Raw genomic sequence first — 11,623 nt, 5'->3', positions numbered from 1 at the left:
CCCCCCCCCCCCCCCCCTTATATATCCCTCCTCATTTAAAGAGACCCTTGTTTCTGTCTTCCTGCCCCCTTCCAGCTGGTGGACCAGTGGTACAAGAGCACTGATGAGGAGTCATTTGCTTTAGCACGCATGCTGATCCGAGAGGAAGGAATCCTGTGTGGTAAGAGCAGACATGAATCCTTTGGGTATCTCTGAGTAATAAGTGGGAGGCTAAAGCCTTGTGTGGTTCACAGAGACCTCCTAATGCTTCAGAAGCTGCCTTCCTCACCTTGGGCTCCTCTGCTGACTCTCCTCCTCTCTTTCGTTCTTCTTATTGCACGTATATTTTGACAGTTTTGCCTCTGCTATGCATTTCGCCAGGTGGCAGCTCAGGCAGCGCAATGTCTGTAGCTGTGAAGGCAGCCAAAGAGCTGAAGGAGGGTCAGCGCTGTGTTGTTTTCTTCCCTGACTCTATCAGGAACTACATGTAAGAACCTGCTCGTTGTCTCTGTGGGGAAAGGATGAGACAGTCCCTCAGACCTTCTTACAGCAGGGGCAAATTGAATGCATATCCCTTGTAGAGCCAAGTTGCTGAAGCAAGGAATGTGCTTGGGGCACAACTGTGTATCCAGACAAGGTCTGGCATGGAGCCTTATGAAAGCAGAGCTCCTCCTGGTGTCTCGTTTGAGTATATAGCCATAAACTGGTTAGTTAAGGTCTTCATGGAAAAGATTTGCTCTCAGTCAAATTTATTTGAGGCCATTTGGTGTTACTCTGTTCCCAGAAGGATCTCTTAAAAGCTGTTGACCACTCTTTCTGCCTGTGTCCACAGCGGTACACAGCACTACTGTGGCAGTAGCCAGTGCTGGGGAGAGTTGACGGGTGGCAATGTGAGGCTTTGAAAAGAAATTTCATACCCACTACATTGAAATGTATTCCAAAGTGTGCTCTCTTTATTTCTGTTACCTGACTGCTATTGCATCCAACACAACAGCACTGTATTGTGCAGTCATCTACTGTGACAGCCAGACTACAGGCTACAGAAAGACCTGCACTGAGTACATGTTGAATTGGGACTAATGTAGTTGAAGCTTTGTTTCAATGGGATTCATTTTTCTTTCTATAAATATTTCATCAGTATGTGCCTGGCTGGTAAGCTTGGATGGGAAATAGTCTGTTTTCAATTATGATTTTATTGTTAGTGATAGTGAGCTGTAAACAGTCACTGTGTGTTAGTATTGCTGTTAGATATTCAGCCTGCTAATGAGCTTTTTATTGCCTGATAATTTCCAGGTCCAAGTTCTTGAGTGACAAATGGATGATTCAGAAAGGGTTCATGACAGAAGAAGACCTTGTCAAAAAACCTTGGTAAGAACGTCGGATCCCTTTGGATTCTTATGAAACTGTTTAGCAACCCTCTTTATGGCAGTTGCTAATTTAAAGCTCACTGCAGTTTGTACTACTTCCTTTGTGTTTTAGTTAATCTTTCATGCTGTGGTGTTGGTGTGTAACTCTTGCTATTGCATACTGTGACTATTTATTAACTCTGCCTGAATTATTTAATGTCTTTCTGGCAACAGAAGAAAATTTGATATTTGATAACTTTTGAATGAAAGGGGTTATGTCTGAAGTGAATGAGTAGTATCCAGAGAACCCTACCAACAGCAGAGTTCTTGATGGCAAAGCATTACAAGTCTGTGTAACTGAGGGAAGATCTTCTATAGTTGCTACCTGTAGTACCTGTAAATGTAACCCTTTCAGCAGGAGCCTGGAATTTTCTTTGTAAGATATAACTACTAGGCTCCCACATTTGTTATTTTTCACTAATCATCTGTAATCCAGAGAATTAGATAAAACAGGAAAAGTGTTTCAGTCTTAAAGTTTCTCACACCTGAATGAATTTCTGATGCTGATGACAGAACTGTAAAGCCTTGAAGCCTTTACTGGCTCTGGCACAGTCTAGACTCCTCCTTGCAGGTTTTTGTCATTCCTGTAGTGGCAAATGCCACGGTAGGTGAGCAGCTGGTTTTCTTCTCACCCTAAGGCTTGAATTGGTTTGGTTTTTATTTTGTCCCAGGTGGTGGAATGTCAGTGTTCAGGAGTTAAGCCTCTCGGCTCCCCTGACTGTGCTTCCAACTGTTACCTGTGCAAAGACTGTTGAAATTCTTCGGGAGAAGGGGTTCGACCAGGTACCAGTTGTTGATGAATCTGGGTATGTCCATATATATCACTACTCATCCATACATATCACTTCTCTCAACAGGTGCCAAGGCTTGTCTTCAGGTGTTGAATAGAAGTACAATATGTTCTTCCATCATAATAATGTTGTTCTTATAAGTAGCCTTAAATGTTGCCACACCAGTGGTGGCATGTTGTCATGCTGTGACGGTCCTGCCTTTCATGTTATAAGCTTCTAGTGGTTTTTATGGTATGACACTCTGTGTATCTCTGCAGCTTGGCTTCCTTGTTTTTTATGACAGCTGTTGAACTTATCAAAACCAAATTTCACGTGTAAAACAAACGATGCCCAACTTACCCATCTTCCCCACAGTTTCCACCAATTTTTTCAGAGTATTGTATTACAATGTAATGAGGAGCTGACTCCCCTATAAGCCAGAGTGTCCCAAGCAAGTTGGTATGCTGTAGGTACCCTGTGTATCTGCTGTAAGGCAGGCTGAATAATGAACAGAGCTGCCCAGTTACATGCCAGGCACGGTGCTAACACAAGGGATTCCTTTTTACATTCCTTGTAGTATGCTTGTAGGGTGAAGGAGAGCGAGCAAAATTGAGGACAGCGTGACCTTGGCCTTGTCATACCTTTCAAAAGGAGAATTGAGGTCATAAAACAGTTGTATCTGCTTTTCAAAAGCTCTCCAACTGAAAAAGCTGGAGGTCCTCTTTTGAGCTAGATTCTCAGAAGGGCCAGCCACCTACTGCATTATGTGTGTTTCTAGCACTTCTGAGAACTGGACTTCAGGTTTCGCCTGCAGAAACACAGAATTGCCTCTGCGGGCTGTCTGAGAGTGGGTGTTTATATCTCTAGGAGCACTAAAGGCACTTGTACTGTTAGCTATATCTTATTTCTCTTGTTTTCCAGGGTGATTTTGGGCATGGTTACTCTAGGTAACATGCTTTCTTCACTGCTTGCTGGAAAAGTTCAGCCTTCAGATGAAGTCAGCAAAGTTATCTACAAGCAGTTCAAGCAGGTAAGCAACAATTCCACATTCACTGATATAAAGTACAACTGCAGGTGTTTTAACACTACAGATTGGGTAAGGTTTACCCAGGACCGTACAGAACAGCTGGTTTTGAGTGCAGACATGGACCTGTGTTCAATTCTGACCTAGTTCACTAAGTAGCTCCTAGATTTGCATTGTGGCCCTATGTTGGGCTTTTCTATTAATTCAGTAGGCTTTCTTCTCCCGTGCTTGTCCTTTGTTCCCTCCCCAAAACCCAGCATTTATCTGGGCAATGGACTCTCCAACAGAAAAGACAGCAAGATATTGAAACAGCTCTTACTAAATAATTTCTGTATCAGCTCAAAAGGGAACTGCCTTCTTTATCAGTTGTCTTCCTAGAACAGGGATGGATGGCTTGATAGTGAAAGCTGTTGGTGTCAAAATGTATGAATTTCACTGGTTTCACTTGCCCATGCAATATAGTGTGGCAGGAGATCACAGTTTCCCAGATTTGATTGCTCTTCTAGAATGCATGAGTATTGTTGCTGTTGCTTTGCTTCACTTACAAGAGAAATATTTTCCTAACATAGAACGCTTAACTTAGCTTTCACCAGGTTTTCAGTTTCAGCAGTCTCACAGAATTCAGGAAGCATGTGTAATGCTGCCATTCAGTCTACAAACTACAGAATCCATGAAGTTGAGAGGAAATGCTAGCTTTATAGACCAAATGTAAATGTATTTTTTCCTTCCTAGGCAGATGATCAAGGATCAGGTGGAAATGTGGTGCGTAACAAAGCTATTTGGTCAATGTTCTCCCTCACTTGGACACCTTAAGAGTTTCTGGGGCTGCTGTTGTGCACTTGCTTGTGTACCTACAGTGGTGTTAGCTGTAGTGGCCAATTCTCTGCACTTCTGAGGTTGTGGCTTTTTTCCATGGACAGCTTGAACTCTCTCATGCTTCTTCAGTATAGACCAGTTTAACCTTTTCTTTTCAGCTTTGTTGTCTCTTGGTGGAGGATGGAAGGGAAGCAACACTAGAGCAGTGGTATTGCTAACATACTAACTAAAAGCATCATTCTTCATTTATTTTCCATTTGAATTGAAGGTTTGAGAAACGTGGTTAAATGCACATAACCTCAGAAGTATTGTGAATTTTGCTTTTCTTACTGCTTTGATCAAGTTTATTTGGTTTGTTCACTGGTGAAATTGGGAGAACAGATCATCTGTGTCACTGAAATGATATACTGCAGCCAGGATCTGTACCACAGAATGCATCAGTAAGAAGTCCCCTTAACCTGTGAATGCCAAGGCAAAACTGTCTTTTAGCAGCATGGGAAACTGACACTTTCCTCTATACCTAGTAGTTGTTAGCTTGTTTCTTGGTGTGACTTTGGTCAATGTCCTAAACCATTTAATTGTTAGCATCCTAAGTGGATGAGAGCCTCCTTTTAATTTATTTGTAGGGTCATGAATGATGCCATGTTACTTGCTCAGACAAGCAGTCCTAGTCATGTGTAGCTTGGTGGCATGCATATAGGCTAATGCTGTAAGGACTTAAAAAGATTTAAAAATAAAAACTAAAATGTTGGGAAACGCATGGGCAAAATATATTTAGGGAGATTGAGTAGCAGTGAGGCAGGTGAAAAAAAGCATTGGAGTTCTGTCAGATTTCCATTAAGGCTTCAAAACATGCTTAGGTCTTCATAGCTGTCCTTGTAGTGCCTATGGGCTGCTTGTCCTGGTCATTTAGCTTACCTGGTCTCTCAAAACATGTTTACTGATAGCACATGATGAGATGGCAAGAGGTTCTATTCTTCAGTGAGCTTTGAACCTAAATTCTAAAGCTAGGCTTTGAAGCCAAATTTGCACAGAACTGCTTGTCAGTGATGGTGACTGATAGCTGACTTGACTTGGTAGTAAATCCAGGTTTCCCACCATCCTTTGCCTTACACATAAGCTTAAGGATTGGTGCTTTTGTATGCACTATTGCCTGCTGGTCCATTAAAGACAGGCAGCAGGGAATCTCTCAGTATAGAAACCAGAGTTCTGTGCTCCAGTTGAGCCCAACTGCTCATGCTGGTGATGTGTATTCTCCAGTCACAAGCAGAACTCACTGCAGAATAAAAGCTTTTTTAGCCTGTGGTACAAGACTTAGCTTTACTACAAATTAATTTAATCCCTGAAGTATGCCAGATAGTGGTTGTTGCTGGTAGTTGTGAAGTCGCCTGGGTGATAGACTTGTTGCTGCTGCTAAGTACTTTAAAGCAGCATTAAGGAAGATCAGCTTTATGCGTTCTTTCAAAAGTTTCCAGCTGGGTGTTTCAGAAGGAGTGGGTTTTTTTCTGCAGAGCCAGAGTGGAGTGCTTTCTTGTTTAGTCTTCTCAAAGTTGAACTGCTGCAAATGAATTCTTGATCCTCAGTTTCTTGATTTGCACCTGGGCACAGTGCAGCTGAGCAATGTTCACCCTTGGTTTTGGATCGTTTGGGCTGTTCCCTGATCCTGTTCTCAGATTGTATTCACTTCCACAATGATCATAATCTGATTCATTTGCTCATTCCCAGTCTCGCTAGGGTAAAATCACCGAGCATAATCTTGAGTTTTATGGAATACCTCTTGTTACACATGGAACACTTCTTTCTCCTCTCCCTTTTCAGCTGTTCAGTATATACATTATGTTTTCAGAATCAGAATGAAAATTTCACATACGGGTTTGTTGTTTGTTTCATTTTCTTGGAAATTAGAGGTTAAAAAAAAGGAAACTTTCTGATCTTTTAACTCAGCCTTGATTTGTGTTTTACAGTACTTTAGATGTGAGCACTGCTGTACTGTTTTTAACACTAGATGGAGGTGATTATACGCTACTGAAAATATAAGGGGCTCTTTAATTTAAATTCTATAACTCTCTCTTCAGATTAACCTGAAAGACAACTTGGGGAAGCTCTCTCATATCCTGGAAACAGACCACTTTGCTCTAGTGGTTCATGAACAGATTCAGTGTGAGTATGATATACTGCACCTTGAAAGATGCCATCTTTATAAGAGTGGTAACAAGAAGCAAATACAAGCTATCACAATGAATGTCACAGGTTGACTACAATTTTTTTTTCCTTCTAAAGCAAAATCTTAAATTTAATGAAGCATAGTTAAGAGCTTGATGTCAATGCTGACACCGCTTCCTTAAGCCAATGTAATATGTGTAACTTATTCCCCTTCAACAGACACTTCTTTACTCCAAACTGTACTCTTTTGTGTCCTCAAAACTCTTTACACTGCTTTCCTTATGAACTGGAAATGGCTGAAAAATCATTGAAGGTAGGCTATAGCGCTGTTATACATAGATGAGAAACTAGACTGAAAACAATAACACGACTCACCAGATCTGTTTGGCTGACAGCTGTGTCAGTTATTACTGCAAATGAAGAACAGTCAACACACTTGGGCTTATTCCTATTGATCTCCCTGAAGATGTGCTCTCAGCTCCGTGCTGACTAACATAACCTTGAATCTCACTGGAAGCTTGCAGTGAAACAAAGACTGAATAAATAAGTCTAAGACAATCTAGCTGTCTTAACAAACAGTAGAAGTATGCCAAGCAACTCAGCACAGCCAAAGAAACAAGGAACTCTAGACCACAAATGAAGGGACAGAGGATGTTTCAGATCATTGGGTTCCCAGGTCAAAGGTTTATGGTCGCAATGAAATATCTCCTGAACCTGTGTTCTCAGTGAAGCACTGCTCAGAGTGTTAATAAGGTTTTTGGTGTAAATGCAAGGGTACTGTACTGTAATTTTCTGCTAACCCTTTGATGGCGGTATTCGATGGGGGTATTTGAGGCAGGTAGTGTTGCACATCCTAGTCTTGTGACCCTTAGGTCAAACAGGATGTTATCAGTTTGTAACCCGTTCAAGCAGAGTGGTAGAAACAAATGTATAAAGAAAGTGAGGCTGTATAACAAAGGATTTGGTTTGAATTTTCATGCTGAAATTAAGGATGATGAAACCCTGTCCTTTCCATACTGCTTCAGTTTTTGTAAGGCCTGTGTTAAGGAGCCTTTCTGATATACAGGGGGACATCAGCAATGCCCTGGCGAGGATAGCTGGGGGTTTACCAATGGTGGGACAGTGTGTCTTTGTGTCTTCTAATGGCTGAAATCCCCTTTTTGTTTCTGTGTAGATCACACTGATGGTTCCTCCAGTAAGCGACAAATGGTGTTTGGCATTGTTACGGCCATTGACCTGCTCAACTTCGTGACTGCGCGAGAACGGGAAAGAAAGATCAACTAAAGTCAAGGAGCAGTCGGGAGCCTCTTCAGTAATATTTTGCAATCTCCAACAAAGAATCGGGTTTATTTCTTAGGTTGAATGGTCTGTTAAGGTGTTTGTTTTGAAATTCTGAAAATAAGCAGTTAGCGATCCTGGTGTCAGCTATACAGCTAATGCTTTCTACTCATTGCACAGTTTCTGGGAGTTTGTTTCATAATCAAGTTACATGATATTTCTTAAGACAATTTATTTTTTTACCTATATATATATGTGTAAAAATACTGCCTAAATTAACTGGTGTGTTCCTTACCTGTTGTGTCCAAAGCCTGGCTTTTCAAAAATATTGTCAGATGAATTAAATATGTTGAAAAGAGTTATAAGGCAGAAGTCTAAGAGCTCTGGAAGGCATTTTTTTTAATGTGCAGGGTTGTTAAGTTAGACAATATAGCATAGAAACAAAAACATGGAATTGGGCTGTGAAGAAGGGAGTAGGTGTTTCCCTTTTGGTGACGTCAGTGTAAAATGGGAGCAGAGATTGAGGGCTGGAGTTAAGGTTTGGTTCAACCAGCTCCCCTGAGACAGAGCTGACTTGGCTGACAAATGAAAAATAGTGATTTGTTCTACACGGTGCACTAGCTCTCACTGCAAAGATAGACCTTTCTCTTTTTTCCAACTATACCTCAATTAGTAAGCATGGATGGAAAGAAAGAAAGCCTGAGCTTTTTGCTCTAAGGTTGTTTGCCATTCTTTGCCAAGAATGAAAGTTATGATCAGTAAGAGTGACATTTCTTAGCTTTATCTCTTCTTTCTATTCTGCTGGCTTCCCTGTGACAGTGGAATTGAACTGTGTGCCACAAGGAGAGTTGTTCTCTGTCCTCCATCGGAAAGCTCTGTCCCACATCAGTGCTGAGCAAAACCATAAAGCAGAATCTTTGCACGTGCCTATTGGCTGATGGTGACTTGGAGGAGGCAGGAAACACAAAGGTAGGCAAGAGCTCAAAGCCAAAGTGACACCAGAGATGCTGTCAATCCATCTGCAGTGTGACTGGCTGGTTTGTCTGCTAGCTGCTTCTTTTTCTGGGGCTAATAAGAACTTTGTTGTAATAAAGCCTCAGGTAGATATGTTAGTTCTTTAATGATGTAACAATGGAAGCTAGGTTAATTCCACACTTATTCCGTTTACTTCCTTAGTCATCCACTCTCCTTTTTGGAATAGGGTTAGTAATGAAGTAATATAACACAGCCTCCCTTGAGAACTCACTTTCATCAAGAATGAGTGATGGAGACTGGTAGACTAAACAAAAAAAATTGGGAATTGGGAGTTGCTGGGTTGCAGTCAGGAGAGGAGAGAAAGGAAGCAGAAGTCACCAAAGAGATCTGCTCTGTTACTTAGATGGAAGCAGGTGGCCTTGCAATTTTAATTAACAGGTTGATGCTCTATCCCTAGTGAATTATTCTACAGGCAGAAAATAGTCTAGATCCACTCTTTGAGACTCTGTTAGTGCCTGGATTCATCTTTTAAAATTGTTTTCATAGAAGCTAGACAGCAAGAGTCATCAGTTTGGCTCACTGGGGAGAGGAAGAACACTCCAGGAATGATTCATCTTTAATACCCATTGTGGAACAGGGCTGAATGACACCAGAAGATACTTACCTTAAAATATGGCTTAACCATTAAATTCATAGAATCGTAGAATGGTTTGGGTTGGAAGGAACCTTTAAGATCATCCAGTTCCAACCCCCCTGCTATAGGTGGAGACACTTCCCTCTAGACCAGGTTGCTTGAAGCCCCATCTAGCTTGAGTGTGTGACAACCTCTCTGGGCAACCTGTGCCAGTGTCTCACCACCCTGACATTAAAGAATTTCTTCCTAATATCTAGTCTACCTATACTCCTGTGAGATTTAAGACAACTTTTGCTAAGACTCTGGAATAAACTGCCATACAATCTAAAAATTTGCCATTTCAACAACAATTGGTTTTAGAGGACGGTAGGTTTCTTTAATTTTTGTTGTTTTGTCTCATGCTTTGTAGTGGTTCTGCCAGTGACAGATGTAAGAAGTCATCTTTCAAATGGAATTTTGGAGCTAATTCCCCAAGGGGTCATAAATATATCAGTACAGTTAAGGGCAAGTCTTAGCAATTCTAACAGCTTACTTCTTAGTGTAGGCAGAACCTGTGAATGGTCAGTTGTATGCACACATTAGTATTTCAGCCCAACTTTTAGATTTCTTTCCCAGTTATTTCAAATACTGTTATCAGATGTATTTCCTGGGAGTACCAAGAGGGACTTATTTCTTTGGTTCTATTTTCTCTGCATCCTTGGATTTTGTGAAAGAGTCTGTACTTCACTGAGTACTGCTGACTGGAATATCTGCAACAACCATAGCTGTTAATGTTGCTGAATTTTGGCATTACTGTTGCTCTTAAAAATTTACTTTACTAATTTACTTTACTAATCTGATTCTTCTCCCTGTTTTTCCATCTGATCCTGTCTATGGGGAAGAGGGCACTTAGTTTCTTTCTCCTTTTCCTTTTGTGACTGTAAAACTCCACATCCCAGCCTAACAGAATTTGGCAAGACATCTGAGGATGGCAGGCAGAGGGCAGTTGCCTCACTTCTCATAAGGGCAGTACAAGAGAGACATAGGATTGCTATGTTCAGGTTGAGGAAACAGATTAATGGGCAGCTTTACCTTTGACACAGTGGGAAGTATGAAGATTTTAGCTTTTTATTTTAGTTTACTGTTCATAAATTAATCTCTGCTATGTCCTGAAAACCAGGTGGTGCTCGTACAACAGAAGGGTTGACCAGAGTTGGCAAGGAAGAAGGGCTGTGAGTCAAAAGCAATCCAAACAAATAACCCAAATGAATCTAACTGTGCTGCTCTGCATGCAGTTTGTTAGGAACTGTTTCGTGCTCTGAACTGGCCCAAGGAGATGCTCACTGACTGCTCTTATTCGAAGTAGCAACCCTGTATGGTCAGTGGAATTGGGGAAATAACTGGAGTTTCTGAATGACTGAAAAAGTTTCCAGAGCGCTCTCCTGTAGCAGGGATGAAGACAGTAAGGGGATGGGGATTCCTGCAGAATGGAAGTTCCTGTGATGCAAAAGTTCATCAGTGTGATGCTTTACTGCATACCTGAAAGTGCTCTTACTACCTTGATCCTAGTGACAAGCTGTAGGGCTATATATTACTGCTTTACTAATCTATCTTTTTTTTCAAATATTGTGAGGACCAGGAAAGACATTGCTGTTTGTTTGGTCTTTAATCCAGAGTTTGAGTCTAAAGCTTGAACAGAACTGGTTTTTTTTTTTTTTTCTTCTGAAGTGGGTGTCTGTATCTTCTGTTTACTTGTGCTGGTTAAGTACATGCTGACCATCAGCCTGGAAACTATTTTGCACATGGTTATTTATATAAACTGTGCTGTGTTTCTGTGTCACTGTAGGAGAATATCGGTCCTTTTGCTTTTCTTTACTCTGCAAGAATGCTTTTATTTTCTCATATGGAGACTTTTATCCGATAGAAGCTGTACATTCTGCAAGGAGTTATCAAGCAAGAATGTTAGGATCATTTTGAAATTGTAATGACCAATATTATTACTTCCCACTTTTTCCCACAAGCTGTGGCTGACTTCAGAACTCCTTGTAGCTAAGTTTCTTTTAAGTGCCTGGACCAGTCCCCTGCCCACCAAGTTGCTAAATGGTTTCTGGAAAGTTCTGTTGTGAGTTTAGCATATCGTGCTCACTGTTAGCAGTTGCCTGGTACTGCCACTGTTGTCCAACAGGCTTTCTAACTGTGTAGCATCAGCACACTACAATGACAAAGGGAAGACTTTTTACGTTTTAAGGAGCTGGGAAAAATTCGTTGCACAAACACTTGCAATATGATGTAAAGAATTCAATAAAAGCTATTTGATTGCAGAATGGCTCTGTCTGGTTTCTTTATCAATGGCAGTTCAAGCTGGGAGTATGTTAGACTGTAGGCTGTCAGAAATTTCTCGGGGCTTACCCTATTACAGAATAGGGAAGGAAATAGGCAGAGGTACGGCTGAAATGTGACTGAAGTTCCTACTGTAAAAGTTGCCAGTGTGGTCAATTGGATAGGTGTTTGTGAATGAATACAAAGGGTAGGGGCCAGCCTGCCACGCTGTGAGGAGGCAATGAGAAGGAGATTAAGGCTAATTTGCCAAGGTAAGAGA

General features: G+C 41.2%; 1 protein-coding gene across 2 annotated transcripts in view; it reads left to right on the top strand.

The window, feature by feature from the left end:
* The window catches only part of LOC122155761 (cystathionine beta-synthase-like protein), a 27,289-nt gene extending 15,944 nt beyond the window's left edge, over positions 1–11,345 (top strand). For both annotated transcript variants that reach the window (XM_042809930.1, XM_042809929.1), the window contains exons 11-17: positions 76–160; positions 361–466; positions 1,273–1,347; positions 2,057–2,191; positions 3,077–3,185; positions 6,071–6,155; positions 7,333–11,345. In XM_042809930.1, the coding sequence (XP_042665864.1) occupies positions 76–160; positions 361–466; positions 1,273–1,347; positions 2,057–2,191; positions 3,077–3,185; positions 6,071–6,155; positions 7,333–7,442 (705 nt within the window). In that variant the 3' untranslated portion in view covers positions 7,443–11,345. The remainder of the gene's footprint in view (positions 1–75; positions 161–360; positions 467–1,272; positions 1,348–2,056; positions 2,192–3,076; positions 3,186–6,070; positions 6,156–7,332) is intronic.
* Positions 11,346–11,623: the final 278 nt, after the last annotated feature.

Source organism: Centrocercus urophasianus, unplaced genomic scaffold, assembly GCF_019232065.1.
Source record: "Centrocercus urophasianus isolate 14NV4802_14NV808 unplaced genomic scaffold, USGS_Curo_1.0 seq_12, whole genome shotgun sequence".
NCBI classification, from domain to species: Eukaryota; Metazoa; Chordata; class Aves; order Galliformes; family Phasianidae; genus Centrocercus; species Centrocercus urophasianus.
Note: the sequence above shows the minus strand (reverse complement) of the source record. Positions and strands in the feature narration are given on the sequence as shown.